At 37.8% G+C, this 17,098-nt stretch overlaps 3 protein-coding genes across 3 annotated transcripts; 1 reads left to right on the forward strand and 2 right to left on the reverse strand.

Moving 5' to 3' along the window:
• Positions 1-2,727: 2,727 nt before the first annotated feature.
• On the forward strand, positions 2,728-4,014 carry LOC108173453 (probable aspartyl protease At4g16563). Its single transcript, XM_017332376.3, has one exon. It carries the CDS (start codon positions 2,743-2,745, stop codon positions 4,012-4,014), a length of 1,272 nt encoding a protein of 423 aa, XP_017187865.2. The 5' UTR covers positions 2,728-2,742.
• Positions 4,015-8,057: 4,043 nt separating this feature from the next.
• On the reverse strand, positions 8,058-11,443 carry LOC103435229 (ras-related protein RABF2b). Its single transcript, XM_008373617.4, has 7 exons — positions 11,053-11,443; positions 10,059-10,136; positions 9,816-9,983; positions 9,533-9,581; positions 9,360-9,433; positions 8,534-8,627; positions 8,058-8,380 (listed from the first exon to the last, which is right to left on the reverse strand). The coding sequence occupies exons 1-7, from the start codon at positions 11,089-11,091 to the stop codon at positions 8,280-8,282; spliced, it is 603 nt and encodes a 200-aa protein (XP_008371839.1). The 5' UTR covers positions 11,092-11,443; the 3' UTR covers positions 8,058-8,279.
• A 2,544-nt stretch (positions 11,444-13,987) lies between these two features.
• On the reverse strand, positions 13,988-16,348 carry LOC103435230 (uncharacterized). The gene is made up of 2 exons (XM_008373618.4): positions 14,903-16,348; positions 13,988-14,516 (listed from the first exon to the last, which is right to left on the reverse strand). The coding sequence occupies exons 1-2, from the start codon at positions 15,675-15,677 to the stop codon at positions 14,146-14,148; spliced, it is 1,146 nt and encodes a 381-aa protein (XP_008371840.2). The 5' UTR covers positions 15,678-16,348; the 3' UTR covers positions 13,988-14,145.
• Between the last annotated feature and the right edge of the window lie 750 nt (positions 16,349-17,098).

The following is a 17,098-nucleotide window of genomic DNA, read 5'->3' on the forward strand; positions in this document are numbered from 1 at the left end:
CCTCTTTAATGTTGTTAACTAGTTTTGCAACAATGATTAGCTTCTTTGGATGTGCACCGATTTCTATTAACACAAAGGAGGAGGGGATGGGAGGAGAGAGAATCTGCCTCCCTTATAAAGTAATGGAAAGAGGGAAAGTTAGTGGGTACAAGGACCCGAAGCATTTTTCTTATGGGAAAGTAAATCAAATGAGAATTAAGGGACAAACAAATGGAAAGTACGAAAAGAGAAAATGGAAGTGTGTTCTTTATTTTTGATTTGGCTATCATTTGGTGATTTACTATGAATTGAAGACAAAAGTCGGAAAAATATTGAGATCATCCTAGTCTGCGCCTGCGATGCATTGGAAAAGCATACAACAACAAAGTCTTATTCCATTAAGTAGGGTCGGCTGTATGAATTCTAGAACGTTATTGCGCTCTGTGCTAAGTCTTCCTTTGGCTCCAAGTACTTTATGTCTTTTCTTAAAGTTTCTTTCTTAGTCTTCCTAGGTCTTCCTCTATCCCTTTTGCACTGAACCTTTATCTCACAATTGTATTTTCTAACCAGAGCATCTGTAGGTCTTCGATTCACATATTCAAACCACCTTAACTGATTTTCTCTCATCTTATTTTCAATTGAAGGCACTCTTACTTTACATCAGACATCCTCATTCTTAAATCTTAATCCTATCTTTTCTAGTGTGCCCACACATCCAACGAAGCTTCTCATCTCCGTTACACTCATTTTTTGCACATGCTGAAGCTTGACCTGCAACATTCTGTGCCATAAAGCATTGCTAGCGATGCACTCTTCCAGTTTATCCATCCAACTTCTATTCTATGGTTTTTTTTTTTTTTAACTACCCCACCCCAAGCCTTGAACCCAAGACCTCCTAGACTACTCCACCCCTTACCCACAACGTCACCCTCTCCCTCACCACTAGGCTAGCCCTAGTGGCTTGTATTCTATGGTTACCAATTGTCCGTTCTTTTACAAGATGGATTGCATGAGCATCCATGTACTGTTTTTCCCACTATATAAAATAGAAAATCTACTGCCTATCAATCAATCGGGCTCATCTTATCTACTTTCTAGTGCACTAGTTAAATATCTCAACACTTTGCATAACCAGTTTTTTTCTGGTACGCTCAATAGCATTTTTTTTTAAATGCAGATATGTTTTTATCATCAATTACCAAAATCCGTTCGATATGGTTGTTTATAAACTCTGCTTCCCTGTTAGAAAGGTGCAATCAACCTCAAGGTAGGACTGGATGCATAACAAATTAGCAAGTGATGACCGTTTACATGGAACAAAAGGAAGGTAGAAATCACAGATGTATATGATACGACAGAAAAAGAAAAAGAAAAAGGAAAAAAAAAAAAAACACACACACACACACACTAACGTGCTTTATAAAACTGATCCACCAAACATAGGTATCCAAAGTGTTGAGTGAGTAGTGTAGCCGCACAGGGCAGATCATAACTGAATTAGTTTGGCGAAAGCTAATGTGACAAAAAACTTTTTGAAGCTGATAATATAATGCGTTACTTTTTATAATTAATTCACCAAAAGTTAAATAGAACCATATATCATGCAATTAAACAATTAAAAAGTGCAAGTATTAAGATTCAATCGACCAGCAACCATCAGCACTTAATTGCAGAAAAATGGTGTCATTTTCCCATATCGTATTTTATTAACATTTGAAAGTACATACTTAATCTGTTAAATTATGCAGTAAAGTACGGTTACAGCTAGGGTTTAAGGTTTAGTGGCAGGTCATTATGTCCTAAGCGAGTACAGATACAATTGTATTAGTACAGTTATACAAGTAATCTTCCTCAAATGGTAGTCAAACCATGTGAGATTACGGAAATGGCAAGCAAGAGTTGATCGGTCCTCGTCAGTATTATCCTGTGATTTGAGGATGTTGCGTCATCTCCAGCTGAGAAGGTTCCATGTCTGGCGTGCTACAAATTCTATATTCCTTGTTTTCAATAATGTTAATATACCCATAAAATCCGCAGTTTTTGAAGCTTACCCTATTTGCAGGACATGATCGTGAGTGCCACTATCTAGCGGAGTTTATGATGCACGAGCAAAGAACTGTGACTACTCTGCTGGGTGATTTATGAACTTGTTACTAATTATTTTTAATAAAAGTTCACATTTTGGCAACAGCAAAGAAATTACAACCCATGAAATATTAATTATCATCGTCTCATCGGGTGTTCGAATTTACTTACTCAACCAAAAATTGTATAATATATAAAGCATGCGCAGTATTTTAATGATTTCTGGTGTGTGTGTGTGTGTGGGTGTGTATGTGTGTACGTTTGTGTGCGGGTGTGAATTATCAGAGCATGCATGCATGCTATACATCCCTTCATGTGCCTGCGTAGGTGTAGCACACACTCGTAGGTGTAACATCTGTTACCCCATATGAGAAACCCTAATGCATCAGATGGTTAATCTACCTTTTAACTCATTGAAGGGCCTCTATAAATAGGTATTATGCATGCTAAGGAGTTCACTTGTCTCTATACCTATTGATCCCAATGGAAACACCCTTCACCAATACCACCCTCCTTTTCCTTCTAACCATAGCAACATTCTTGAATTTCACCGAAACCCTAGCCAGCCATCGCTCCAGTTCTACTTCCCTGGTGCTTGGACTAACACATTCTCGGGTTTCCCTCCCAAGTCCGAAAGCATCTTCTTACTCGAAAAAGATGCCATCACAAGTGTCAGACATGATCGAGCCACTGAGGGAAGTGAGAGATGGGTATCTGATACCTCTTAGTTTAGGGACTCCCCCACAAGTCATCGAAGTATATATGGATACTGGGAGTGACCTAACTTGGGTTCCTTGTGGCAATCTTTCTTTTGTTTGCATGGATTGTGATGACTATAGGAACAACAAACTAATGCCCATTTTCTCTCCTTCAGCTTCTTCTTCATCTCTTAGAGACCTTTGTAGTAGCTCATTTTGCATTGACATCCATAGCTCAGATAACTCCATCGATCCGTGCACCATAGTCGGATGTTCACTTGCTACCCTTCTTAAAGGCACATGTCCTAGACCATGCCCTTCATTTGCTTACACTTATGGCGCAGGGGGGGTTGTCCAAGGGGCACTTAGTAGAGACACATTAAGGGTTCATGGAATTAGTAGCACTCCTAATAATGTCGTCACTAGGGAAATTCCAAAGTTTTGTTTTGGGTGCATTTGGGCTAGTTATAGAGAGCCTATTGGGATTGCAGGGTTTGGTAGGGGAGCACTTTCCCTCCCATTCCAATTAGGGTTTCTACAAAAAGGCTTCTCTCATTGCTTCTTGGCTTTCAAGTATGCAAACAACCCTAATATTTCAAGTCCTCTAGTCATAGGAGATGTTGCTATTTCTTCAAAAGAAAACTTGCAATTCACTCCAATGTTGAAGAGTCCCATGTACCCTAGCAACTACTACATTGGTCTAGAGGCCATCACAATAGGTAATACTAGTACAGTTACACAAGTGCCCTCAAGCTTGAGAGAGTTTGATACACAAGGCAATGGGGGCATGCTCATTGACTCAGGAACCACTTACACTCATTTGCCTGAGCCATTTTACTCCAACCTTCTCTCCGTTATCGAGTCGGTTATTTGGTATCCTAGAGCCAAGGAAATGGAGACAAGGACCTCTTTTGATCTTTGTTATTTAGTCCCACACACAATGAATAATACTCTCATAGATCAGGATGACCTACTCCTTCCTCCAATCACTTTCCATTTCTTGAATAATGTGAATCTTGCTTTGCCCCAAGGAAATCACTTCTATGCCATGGGAGCTCCCGTAAACTCCAGTGTGGTGAAATGCTTGTTGTTCCAAGTAATGGATGATGGAGATTATGGGCCAGCTGGGGTGTTTGGGAGCTTCCAACAACAAAATGTGGAGGTTGTGTATGACTTGGAGAAAGAGAGAATTGGGTTTCAGCCAATGGATTGTGCTTCTGCTGCAGCCTCTCAAGGACTTCACAAAAAATAAACAACCCTATGCTGTGGAGTTGATGGTATGGTGCTTCTTGCTGTTATGCAGACTGCAGTTGTTCTTTGCAGCAGACAAAATAAATGAGGGCCTGGCAGTTTTGAATTTTGCATAATGTATTTCTTTAATACTTACTTTTGTTTGAAGATCGCTTAAACTAGCCAGATGTTACGGATTTGGTACTTTTGCTCATTATTATTCTCAATCTTGTATCTGGTTGGATGATTTTTCTACTTCTGTCCTTTCTAAGGTTAAATTTGACATGTATGGTTTTAAGATCAGTCAATTTCTTCATTGTAATTTATTTCCAAGTTGTTAGAAAAAATAGATTGTGGTACTTTTTAAATTATTGTTAAATTAATTTTTTTACAAGACAATTTAGAAGGAGAAATTCGAACTTAAATGTAAAGAGTCGAGTGCATCCGCAAATCCTTGTTAAATTGATCTTTCCATATATTTGCCTTTTAGATTGGTCAGGAAAATGAGCTGGTTATATTCCAATTGCTTGGTAGCAAGTGAACAACTTGAAGTGGAGTAACATTAATTAGCAGTATTCTCTATAACCGATGGGTGAAATTTAGTTTATGTGGCCACAGAAAAATAATAAACTAAATAAATAGACATAAATACTGTGCCACAAAAAAAGAAATCAAGGAATCTCTGGCTTCGAAGATAATTATGTAAATTTTCTCAAGGCTTCGAAGATATTTAGTTAGTTGGTAGGGATTGAACTTGCATCAGGATTCATATACATGATTATTTTTCGCTACTGCAATAAAACATCATTTGCAACTTTGAAGATTTATTTTTATTTTTATGAATGTGTTTGGACCCGATTTTACACCATCGGCCCGAGTAATCGAGGTCGTTGAGTGAATATGGTTCTTAACCGTCAGATGAGAAAGTTAAGATAATTTGCTATTGTTAAGAGGTAATATTATAGGTTTTAATCATAATAATTATTTTTTAATAAATTATCTCGATTTTCTTGTACAAAATAAATGGGATAAAAATCATAGCCCCAACGAAGAGACAGGCGGAACAATCCAATTTAATTTGGATTTGTTAGCAGTGTACCGTGTGGAGATATGCTGCAAGCTGATATTAAAGAAAGGGGATCAAGATGCATGCATGGATGGGGGTGATGAGACAAGAAGTCTAGGTAGGCTAGGCCTTTGGTCATGATGTGATAATTCCATTAAAGGTGATGAGATAGGAAGCTTAGGTAGGCTAGGTCTTTGGTCATGATGTGATAATCTTGGATAGGTTTTTATTGAAAATTACCGATAGTCATATGGAAGATGGACAAGGATTGTCTGCCCTCCTTGTTCCCGTGCCCTTCTGTGCCCTCTTGTTTTGTGTGGTCACTGTTAAGCCACGTCAACATTTTATATTGTTTTTTATAGAGATAATAAGACAAAAATGAATAGTAATATAAAATGTTGACGTGGCTTAACCGTGACCACACAAACAGGAAGGCATGAGAGGGCATGGGAACAAGGAGGGCAGACAATCCTTGTCCCTGGAAGATAGGCTTTAGCCTATGTTAGTTTTTCATTCCACCAGTTAGAGTTGCTATTGAACTCTACAAAATTATTATATGGCCGTGTCAAGCAGAAGACAGAATGCTATAAATACAAGATGCTCTGCGACGGAGAAGGCTACCTCCAACTCAACACACAAACTGACCCAAACCCTCGCTCTATGCGAAACCTATCAACAACCTTGAGATTTTTATTTTCTTTTTCGCCAACACATCTTTAGTTTGGATAAACAACACTGTGAAGGCAACTGGCGAACATCTTCAGTTTGGATAAACAGCACTGCTGCCGTAGAATCAGCCGATAGCGAAGCACCTTCAATTTGGATAAACAGCATTGCGACGTGCCCGACTGGTTATCTATTCAAGTCTCGGTCGAGAAGGATTTTTAAATCCTTATTGGCAGAGGTCATCTCATCAGCCTTCTTGGCGAAGTGAGGCGTTACCAGGTTACTAGATTTGGCACCCTGAGAGCTGAATTTGATATTGAACTTCGCAGAACTAGTAGCCTTATCTTCAGGCTCTAGAACCCGAAGGCCGATGCGTGTTCCTTCCTCCGCCGCAGTCGCGAGATTTAGAAGTCAGTAGCATGCTTAACGCAACATCAACAAATTTTACTCACCGACCAAGCTTGGCCATCGAGTTGGCAAGCCCCACACACAACCGAATGACGTAGTTAGCTTATTAATTACTCGACCTGCAGCGCCACGTAGGCTTGGTAGTTAACAAAATGATAAGCTTTATGGCGCGTTTACGTAACGGTAATCGGAAACAAAACACGGAATTGAATTCTGATTACGGGATATATCTTTGTTTACTAAACTTGGGGAGTAAATGAAAAGGTGGGACCCACACAAAATTTTGCAATTCAATTCCAAAATTTGGAGGATTTGGATTCCCTACATAGACATTGTATTTGGATTCTGGTTTGTTTAGGCAATTTGAATGACATTTTTTTTCCTTTATGATCTCACTTACTTTTTTTATTTCCAAGATTATCCTTTATAAACCCATTAACCCTAAACTGTCATTTTTCTTTTCGCCGCAACTCTTGTCTCTCAGCCGCAGCTCTTGTCACAATTCCGGACAGGTAAATCCCTACTTCTTCTTCATTTTTATCTTTGTGTTGAATTTTTAGTTTTCAATTCTTCGTGGAAAGGAGTTCATGATGGAGTAATTGGTTTCATTTGAATTTTTAGTTTTTAGTATTGCCGCATCCCTGATAAACACCAAGCCCAGCCCTTTGTATTGTCTTCCATGTCGGCACTGAGCATAAAGAACCAACCTCAGCCCTTTGTATTGTCTTTCATGATGGAGTAATTGGTTTCATTTGAATTATATACTATATCAAATTTTATTAAAACAAAGTATATAAATATTTGATTTGAGACAAGGGCATTTTAGTAATCATACTGGTTTATATTCCGATTCCGCTGAATTAGTAAACAGCTTTATGGAATTAATGTCATTTCTATTCTGATTTCAGAATATTTAAGTAAACAACTTCAACAGAAATCTGATTCTGACTTCTCATTTCAACTCCTTCTCAATTCAATTCCTCCTATTTTCATTACGGTTACGTAAAAGCGCCATTAGTGTGTTAAATTGTTAAACGTTAAGAGGGAGGGGGATTGAACCCGCACCATGGTGCATAAACATTATTACTTTCCGCAACTGCAGTAAAACGCCCTTTGCTGCTTCGAAGATATTTAATTGTAAGCATTTGGTGTCACTTAGTACTATGGTATGGTGGTATTCCTTTTCACTTGAAAGTGAAAGGTCTTAGATTCGAATCTCGTGGATGGCGAATTCGATACTAAATTAGGCTGCCCATTGTATGGATTTGCCGAACTCCCCCTTCTTTTAATATAAAAATATCGATGTACTCAAAATTGTAAGCACATTGGTGGCTATGCCATTATGTTCTACAAATAATAGAATTAAAATCTGGGAAAAGTTTATGCCCTTTTGAGAAGCCATTTCAATAAGCAATACATGAAAAACATTTTTTTTCACGTTGTGTAAGGAAATGAACGAATTTGAAGTAATTAGGAACAAAATAGAGCATTAAGCATGGTGTGATAAGACTTGGTTATAGGCCTGCAAATGGTCGAATAAAAGATGCAAATGTCGATTAGGCAAGTTGAACAAGAAGAGAAGGTTCTTTAACAGCATTGATAAAGAAAAGGTTAAATAAAGGATGTGCTTTCCGTTCCGGACCGGGGAAGAGAGTTCACAACTTCCCTGAATGCGAGTCCCACATGTGAACCAAATTTTTACCGAGTTCTTCCCAACAAATGCTTGGCAACATGGAAGGACTGCTTCATTAAACCGCAATAGAGTTTTGAAGTGAATTATACAGCATACTTTGTGTGGTTGCTGAAAATTGCCACCATCATAGCACTTCAGAAATCTTGCACCATGTCTGGAAACGAGGACCGAATAGTTTTCGCTAAAATTTTAAGGAATCGGAATTCTTATTATTGGCTACCAAACCCGAGTATTTTCAAACTGAGAGTAACCATTTCATTACATGAAAAGACCAATCTCCATATGCTTCTCACACTTTGTTCAAGGTAACTAAACAAAAACATCCATATACAAATCTGAATAAATGTACACATACATGGGTAACTCAGTAGCTGATTCATCATTTTCCACTGTCAGTTACGCAAACTATTATGGAAATACCAAGCCGGCAGCGACTGAAAGCACCACAGAAGCTCTATGAGCAACAGGACGAGCTTGCCACCCTTTCAGAAGGTCTGTCCATGAGAACCATTCCTGCAGGGTTCTGCACAGGCTGCACTCGAGGTAATCTCTTTGCTGTTACCCCAAAAACAGACGAAAACCATAATCAGATCACTAAATTACATTACAACATAAACCAAATAAGCAAAAAGACATGTGTAAATCCATTTTTTAACAGTTAATTCATTGCGCTGAAAGGGGTACACGCTAAAGATCCTATAAAAGTACCTATCTCATAGAAAATGTCATTGACATTGTCTGCAGTTTTTGCAGAGGTTTCCAGGAAGAAAAGGCCATTCTCTTGAGCATATGATTGTGCATCCTGCAACAGCAGCAGTAATAGAGCAGAACATAGAATGAATGAATATGTAAGTTATAAAAAACAGAATCTGGTCAAGTTAGCTCCCCTAATCGCCATATTCGTCGGTTTGTTCATTTTCTCAAAAAGTGACCTCTTCGAAGGAACAGATAAACATCAGTTTCACATTATTTATATCTTCTTCCCACATATTGTCATACGTCTGAAACACTAGTTTCGGAAAAATGGAGTCCAGTACCACAAATTGGGAAACACAACCTGGATTACATGGACTACAGTCCACAGAAGTGTAGGGAAATAGGTTTGTTGCTTCAAACTTTCAAAACTAAAAATCAACATTGGAAAGAGGGGACCCTTGCTAAACTTTCTAGGATTCATACAGCCAACCCCACTTAGTGGGATAAGGCGTGGTGGTGCTTGTTGTTGGAAAAAGGAAAGGAGACAGAAATAGACAGCTTGTAGTTAACCATATCATATGATAAGTGCAGAATAGAGAACTGGAAGATATTACCATAAGAATGGAACTGTAATATGTTCACCAAAGCTAATATAAGCATATTTTATATACGAAGAACAAAGGATTTCCAGAATATATTCATTTGTTCCTTAAATTTCAAATTCAAATAATCTTGAAAAGCTATTTTATTTTTCAAGAATGGAGGCTTTGGACGGAAAAATCAAGCGATATAAAGTTCAACCAGTGAACAAAAAAAAAAGCACAAAATAATGAATTACCTCTGCTGCCACTTTCCTGGCCTCTACCAGATCCGCTTTATTACCAGCTAGTGCCATAACCATGTTTGGGTTACCTTGTCATATGGGAATAAATAAAATTATAAAAAATTAAAGTCACATGGACAAAACTAAAGAAGCCAGTACCAAAATTTAGCATATATAAGTTCTTATACCTTGTGACTTGAGTTCGAGAACCCATTTTTTTGCTCGCTCAAATGAAGCCTACAAGAGAAGGAAAATTAAAACTTCTGTTTAAGATGTATTCGACATGGGTAACTAGCTGGTAGCTGGTAATAAATGAAAAGCTGTCAAAGAGAAAACAAACTTCAACTGGGAAGACTAAAGATCCTTCAACTCTAGTGAATGAATGCAAATCCGCCACCAACAAAGAAATAAATTTCATAAAAATCTAAAATTTCAAACAATGTAAAAAATGGGCTGTCAGAATATACTCACTTGATTTGTTAAATCATACACGATAATTGCAGCAGCAGCTCCTCTGTAATACATTGGCGCCAAACTATGGTACCTCTCTTGACCTGCTGTATCCCAAATCTCAAATTTTACAGTTGTGTCATTTACAGCCAATGTTTGTGAGAAGAAGGCAGCACCTATTGTTGATTCCTGTAATAACATACTATAAAAGTAAAGGTATGGATAAAAAAAGAAAATGCTTCCTTTGAAAGATATAGAACAAACCTGAAATTCAACAAATTGTCCTTTTACAAAGCGCAACACCAGACTTGATTTCCCAGCTCCAACATCCCCAAGAAGCACCTGAAGAAGAACATCAAACATCACTGTGGTGACACAGCATGCAATATCCAAAGACAAATAATTTAAGCAAAAATAAATCTATTCATCACATAATGCTAAAATACATATGCCTACATATCCGTAATTCCTATGTTAACGGAACATCTTTCGATAAATTACAACCTTCATTTTAACATGGACTTTTGTATTTGTATTTTGCTTGTGAGTATGGTCTTGGTTAAAATTTAGCATTCTAGCATTTACTTGTATGATATCATATAGCAAGAAAGCTATGAGACCCGAGTCACAGTATGTTGTATTCTCGGAGACCCTCAAAACATCAGAGCTAGACCAAGATAAACAACAACACGAAAGAGTAAAACTTTTGGTCGAAAGAGCTAGAAAGCCTAATAAGCTTTCAGTCCCATTTTTCTCAGTGCAGTCGGAATACAAATACAAAAAACAAAATCAAAATCTCCGTGTTCAAAGATATTGTATTTGTTTGACTTCCATTTCCAGGGTTTAAAAGCAAAAATTTTAAAAATTGTAAATCCACATCCTTTATGTTAATTAAAGCAATCAAATCAACAAATAACAAAACATAAACCTCAAATATGAACTGGCCTAAAAATACGCAATCGTCTGAAAATTATCACAGCTGAAAATCATATAAGACCCAAATCAGAATATCCAGAAACTACAGCAGTAATTGATCATCACAACAAATTCCAGGAAAAAAAACCAAACCCACATCATAATTATCATTGAATCATACAAAACCCGAACAAATTCACAAAATTTCCTAAAACCCAATTGAAATTACGGGGACCCAATACAGGACAGCATCAAAGGCCAATCAGAATCGCAAAGTTCGACGAAATTGAACAGAAAGCAAGCTCAAGAAAAGGGATTTTTTTTCAGAAGCAGAAACACATACCAATTTGGCATTGATGTTCTTATTCCCAGTGGTGGCCATGAGTGCGATGGATTAAAAATTGGAGATCAAAAGAACTGAGCAGAATCTGGGGCTGAAGAACGCAGACGTTGACGAAGAGGGAAAGATGGGGTCTGATGCAAACAGAAGCAGAAGCAGAAGCAGAAGCAGAAGAAGAAGAAGAAGGCAAATCGAGAAAGGATCCTAAAAGCCAAAGCCAAATATACCAACAACCCCTCCTCTCTCTATCTCTCTCTATCTCTCTCTCTCCTCGAATACGAAGACCTCTACTGAAGCAAATGTATTTTACGGAAAATTCCGCGTGCCAAAGCGTAAGAGACGAAATAATCTTCTTTCATCTTTCCGGTCCAACCTGGGCGACCAGCCTGTCTACACCTTCCACTTGGGCACGTTTTGTTTAAGATAATGGGTTCATTGGACGGGCTTGGACTACAAGTTTAGGCCCAACAAATTCATGGACCGCCCTTGTACTTTTGAGAGTTTCAAATTGGAGAAATGTATTTTAAACAATCGTGTAAATTTATCATTTAGTACTACAGTCTATTGGTATTCATCTTCATTTGTAAGTGAGAGGTCTTAGGCTTAGCTCGCTCATTATTGGACCACGTTATTGCTAACCCATTATTGGAACCACGTTATTGCTAGCCCATTATAAGGCTTAGTTCACATTCTCCTTTTTTAGTGTAAATAATATCGTTTGTTAAAAAAAAATCATCGTATAAAGTTTTGATGTTAAGAATTGGATTATTTTAGTGGTTTGGAATCTTCCTCTTCAACTTTTTGTATTCTGATTCAAACTATTTTTCTTTTCTTAATGTACATCAGAGAGTGCCTAGAAGGCAATTAAAGAATGAAAAGTTAAGGAACGTAGGGGTGAAGTCTATGGAATTCAGAGGAGGAATAGAGTTTTTCAAAAGGTAATGAGACTTGCTTAAAAAGGCATGCGACGTGTATGAATTAGGCGTTGAGAACTCAGGCCCCGTCCGGTAATGTTTTGCAAAACGATACTTTAAAATTGTTTTATAAACAAAAACAACAGATAAAATTTTGCATTTTTATGATTTGAGAATGTATCTGGTAGTTTAATAAGAGAATGATTTTTGAGAATGAAAGGCTTGAAAACATGTTTGGTACCTATATCTGAAATTTCAAAACTCATGTTTGGTAGTAACTGTGGCAGTGGTGGTAGAGATGTTGGTTGAGATGAGAGTAATTTTGGTAGATATGGTGGTTGTAGCAGTGGTAGTAGTGAGGGTAATGTGGTGGGGATGGTGGAGGTGATGGTGGCCCTGATGAGGGCAATGGGGGTGGAGAATGTGGAGATGGTGATGGCGGCGAGATGGGATGTGGTAGCGGTGACAGTGACAATGATGGTGGTTGCAGTAGTGAGACGATGGAGATAGTGATGGCCATAGTTGAAGGGTGATGTCGGTGGATAATATGATGGTGGTGATAGGAGAAACAACACGTTTCTGAAGAACAGAAGAAACACGTTGATATAAACTCGATCAAACGTGCAAATCATGCATACGAAACCATGAAACATATCGTAGTACCAGAATGACCAGAGCGTATTTAATTTCTCCGTACTAACAATATTGGAGAAGGAATAAAGCTCTAACAATATATAATTAGGAAAAAGTTGACTTGAAAAAGAAATGGTACTGTAAATTAATGTAGGTGTTTTTATATGAAAAGGCCAAAAGGCTGAAAAGAAGCACAATATAATCGAGGAGGTTAGCTTAGCTCCTCCCTGTGGCTGTGAATGTGATGCTCTCCGAGGCAAAAAAGTTGAACTTTAGTACACTCCTTTTGTCAGAGACTCAGAGGCACACAGAGAGGTAGGACTACCAAATTACCTAAAGATAATGCTATTGAGATTAAATTTAGAGATAAAGTTTAGAAAATTAAACGATATGGAAGTTGATGCTTGATTTATTATTTAAACGTTGATAGACGTGCCTATTTCTATTGATGACACATCGTTTAGTTTGTAAATTTAGTCTTTCTAACCGCTCCTTCTCTCACAACAGAAACACACACACACCTGAAATCTACTTTTGCAGCTTGCACCACCACCACCAAGAACAACCTTCTCTTTACTATCTTCACAGTCACACACACAGAGGACAGGAGGAGAAAGAAATGAAAAGAAACATCTCCTCCTTTGATTCAACCACCAATAATACCAACAAAGTATGACAGAATGAAGGATCGATGGATGGTATATTGGTAATTGCACTGCAATGTCCAAAGGGCATCCTTCCTCTCTCTCTCTACCCCCTCACAGGGATCATTGACTGGTCGCCTTTGACCAGTCTTTTGGGAAGGACTTGTCTCTCTCTGTGTTTATGCAGAGATTTGGCTCATCTGTACCTCATAAATGATACGTGAAAAATGCTCAATCCCCACTTCGATTTTCACCGCGTGACATACACTATACAATCATATTATATATAATTTTATATTAAATATTGTGGTTAACTTCTCTCCTATATTGAGTTGATTTTATATGTACGATAGAGTGCATGGGAAAAAATTGCATAATATCGTGTGTCTAATTTCTATGTATAATATGAATTTAAACAATCTGCATTATGCTTTTTCAAAGCTTTAAGAAATTAACTTGTATGACTATAGGAGATAAAAGATGTGGCATAGTTACATCATTATTGTGTATCATCAGTTTAGGATATCACAATAATAATGTATTCGTGTCATGCAAGTTATTCTTGTAAGTTAAATGATGTGATGAGTATTAAAACCATTCCAAATTGTATTGGAAAGTCCATGGTGATCAAGTAAAATCACTTGGTAATTGCTAAAAGTGTGAGCTAGACTGTGTGTTTGAGTGAGAGAAGTTACTAAGAAAGGCAACAACATATAATTAGAATCATTAGTAAGTGAATGCAAAAACTTGAACTCAAAACACAAATGGGTTTATAAATTATGTACATTAATCAACCAAATGTGATCAATGAGATCTCTACCTCTCTCTTTTTCTATTTTATGATCATATAAATAAATATAAATTATTAATGCATCTTAATTAGGATTATAATGATAATCTAATTATCAATTTGGAGGTGGCTGTTGGTTTTTGTTGGAAGCCAAGGCATGGATGGAGTTTGCAAGCTTGTTAATGGCATCAGTGAGGCCATTAATGCCTTGCCTGTTGATCTCAGTCTTAGTTTCCTCGATCTGTAGCCTTCTCTCATGCAAATTCAACATCTGTCTGTGCCTCCTTTCTTCTCTCTCCTCACAGCCCTGAAGTGCTTCTGCAATCACGGAAGCACCTCTGGCGATGGCAGTTCCCACTTCACTTGAGATGCTAGCACTCACAGTTCCACTGGTTCCTCCTTGATCTTCACCACCACCGCCACCTCTTCCACTTGCCCTCCTCCTCCTTTTAGCTGGCGAGTCTGAATGCTCACTTGTATCGGAATCTGATATCATTTCACACGTCTCCCAAAAGTAAAAATGTTGTTGCACTAATTCAACAAATCTGATATTATTAATCATTACCATTCAATGCACACAATGATTATCAATAGTACCCTACCCTTTTTTCTTTTCCATGACATAATAAAGTACAAATAAATCTTTTACTAGTGGAGAAATTGGCCTAAAATTTAACAGAAAATGTGGTTTGATTGGAATATATAATTCCAAAGATTAGTTGCTTAATTAAGCTTTTGCTTCATAGGCAAGAGTAATTAAACATATTAACGTTAAATTGACACTCCAAATAACTCTTCCTGTAAAGCTAATTCCTAATAACTTATGCATTTTCTTCACAAGTTTGGTCGAGAGACAGAGAGTGTGTGTGTACCTACTGTGGGCATAACCTGTGCGTATGGGAGAGCAAGTGGTGGTTGGGCTGCCAGTGGAGCAGGTGGAAGAAGTGGCAATGCTGCAATTGTTGGAACTGAGATTTGATGATGATGATGTTGCAAAACTGGAGGAGAAGGCAGTGAAGAAGAAGGCTGCTGATGAACATTAGTTGTACTAATTATAGGCCTCTCCAAACCATACCCAATATTTGGATTAATCCCAACATTTGGACCAGAAACAGAAGCTCCCCCCACCACCTCATGACCTCTAATCTGATAACCACCACCACCAGCTTCTCTCCTCTCCACCACATCCACCAAAGCCTCATAAATCTGAGGCACCATATTTGTAGGCAAGTTCCTCTCCTTCCTCTCATTCTTCTCAAGCTTCCAATACGATGCACTACCTTCTTCTCCTTTCCCTTCTCCCACGTTAGTAACCTTCCTCTCATATTCTCTCACTTTCTTGTAATCCCTCATGAGATTGTCCCACTTGTCATTGCACTGGTTTTGGTTTCTCAAACAACCTTTTTTCCAACAGTAGTCCTCCACCCACTTCCACCTCAGCTCAGATGGTTTGCTCATTGATCTTGTTGTCTGATCAGTTCCTCCACCACTACTACCACCTTCCCCACCACCACTTCTCTTCATTCTTCTCTCATCATCCATCTTCTTTGCCTCTATCAAAATCATTGTCTCCCCCTCTGTCCAGTTCCCTTTCCTGTAGTCCCTCATGATCACACGGCTAGTACCATTTCCTCCTTGTTCAGCCATCACCAAAATGCATGCAGCATTCCCCTAAACCTAGAGAGAGAGAGAGAGAGAGAGAGAGAGAGAGAGAGAGAGAGAGAGAAGGGAAAAATGGTCGAATGGGTTCTTTATGGAGAGGGTGGATTTGATTTGGTGGAGTGTTACTGTGGTGTTCAAAACCAGTCAAATATCAGTGAGATTATAGCTAATTTAGGAAAAGGGTAATTAATTAATGGGGTTACCTTAAAAAGGATCTAGGGCTTTTAAGTGGTATTTGATATTGTTGGCATATATTTTTGTGGTTTTGTAGGAGGAGAGGGTTTTTGCATCAAGAGGGGAAGAAGAAAAATAGGAAGTAAAGATGGAGGTACCTGTTTACACTCTAACTATAGCTATGATGTATTATTTTGTATTGTTTCTTTTTGTCTTAAAATTTTCAACCTTTTTGAGAGGTTAAGGATTGATTTTGCACCATCTAAAATCTTCAAAGATTAAAGTTCAAATCTGAATCTACTTATTCAAACCACTACTGCTTCCCACAGAGAGGGAAAGAGAGAGAGAGACTGTGTGAGGGTAGAGTACCATTATAAGAAAAGGCCAAGCACCATTCAAACTCACATCAACAAACCCCAAAAAGTTTCACAGAGAGAGAGAGGGAGAGAGAGAGAGAGAGATTTGAAGAGAAAAAAGATGCAGTGCCTGCTGGCATTAGAGAGGGTCAATACATGACTACCACTCACCCCTACACGTGGTGTAGCCTCTCAATTCTCAATCTCATCATCATCCCCGTACAAATTGTAGATTTTCTGTATTTTCATTTTAACCCTAATCGCAGCTAAAAGCCTAAAAGTAAAGAGAATATTACAATAGGATCCCTAACCCTAATGGAAGTGATTTCCAGTTTCCATACTTTAGCTTTTTCTGATGTCTTGCATTTTTTTTATAACTATTAGATGGAGAAAATAAAAAAATGAAGATCCAAAATCGTCAAGGGTCTTCGCTTTGTGAAGATCAGTGAAATAACGTCGTATAATAATGATTCATATGATAATTAGAACCTCTTACAACATGTGAGAAATGAATATTATTAGATTAAGAGCTAATTAATATTGACTGTCATTTATAAAATAATGAGAAGAATGCTCAATTTAGGTTTAGGGTCTTGTTTCAGTGCTAATTAATTATATTCACTGAAACATAATTCCGTCTTGATTTCTTTATTTGATAATTGACTTTAAATGTGCTTTAGGGAGTTAAGAACTAATTTCTTGCAATGATGGGTTGAGCATGGTAATGCGCAGGACGAGCATTATATTTTTCTTTCCACGGGAAGAAGAAGAAGAAGATATATATATAGCAAGATAAATCTACATCAAAAGCCTAAAAAATGACTAAGAATCTATCCTAATCATTTAGATTTAGTTTAGTCCCTTAACCCCATGCTA

The sequence above is a fragment of the Malus domestica genome, chromosome 05 (genome assembly GCF_042453785.1).
Source record: "Malus domestica chromosome 05, GDT2T_hap1".
Taxonomy (NCBI): Eukaryota; Viridiplantae; Streptophyta; class Magnoliopsida; order Rosales; family Rosaceae; genus Malus; species Malus domestica.

Excerpts from the sequence above, each read along its gene's own strand:
- LOC103435229 (XM_008373617.4), bottom strand. The coding sequence starts at position 11,091 with ATGGCCACCACTGGGAATAAGAACATCAATGCCAAATTG. Across the intron at positions 9,582-9,815 it reads TGTATGATTTAACAAATCAA|GCTTCATTTGAGCGAGCAAA; the intron begins GTGAGTATATTC and ends CTTCTCTTGTAG. Across the intron at positions 8,381-8,533 it reads TGACATTTTCTATGAGATAG|CAAAGAGATTACCTCGAGTG; the intron begins GTACTTTTATAG and ends TTGGGGTAACAG.
- LOC108173453 (XM_017332376.3), top strand. The coding sequence starts at position 2,743 with ATGATCGAGCCACTGAGGGAAGTGAGAGATGGGTATCTGATACCTCTT.
- LOC103435230 (XM_008373618.4), bottom strand. The coding sequence starts at position 15,677 with ATGGCTGAACAAGGAGGAAATGGTACTAGCCGTGTGATCATGAGGGAC. Across the intron at positions 14,517-14,902 it reads ACAGGTTATGCCCACAGTAG|ATTCCGATACAAGTGAGCAT; the intron begins GTACACACACAC and ends AAATGATATCAG.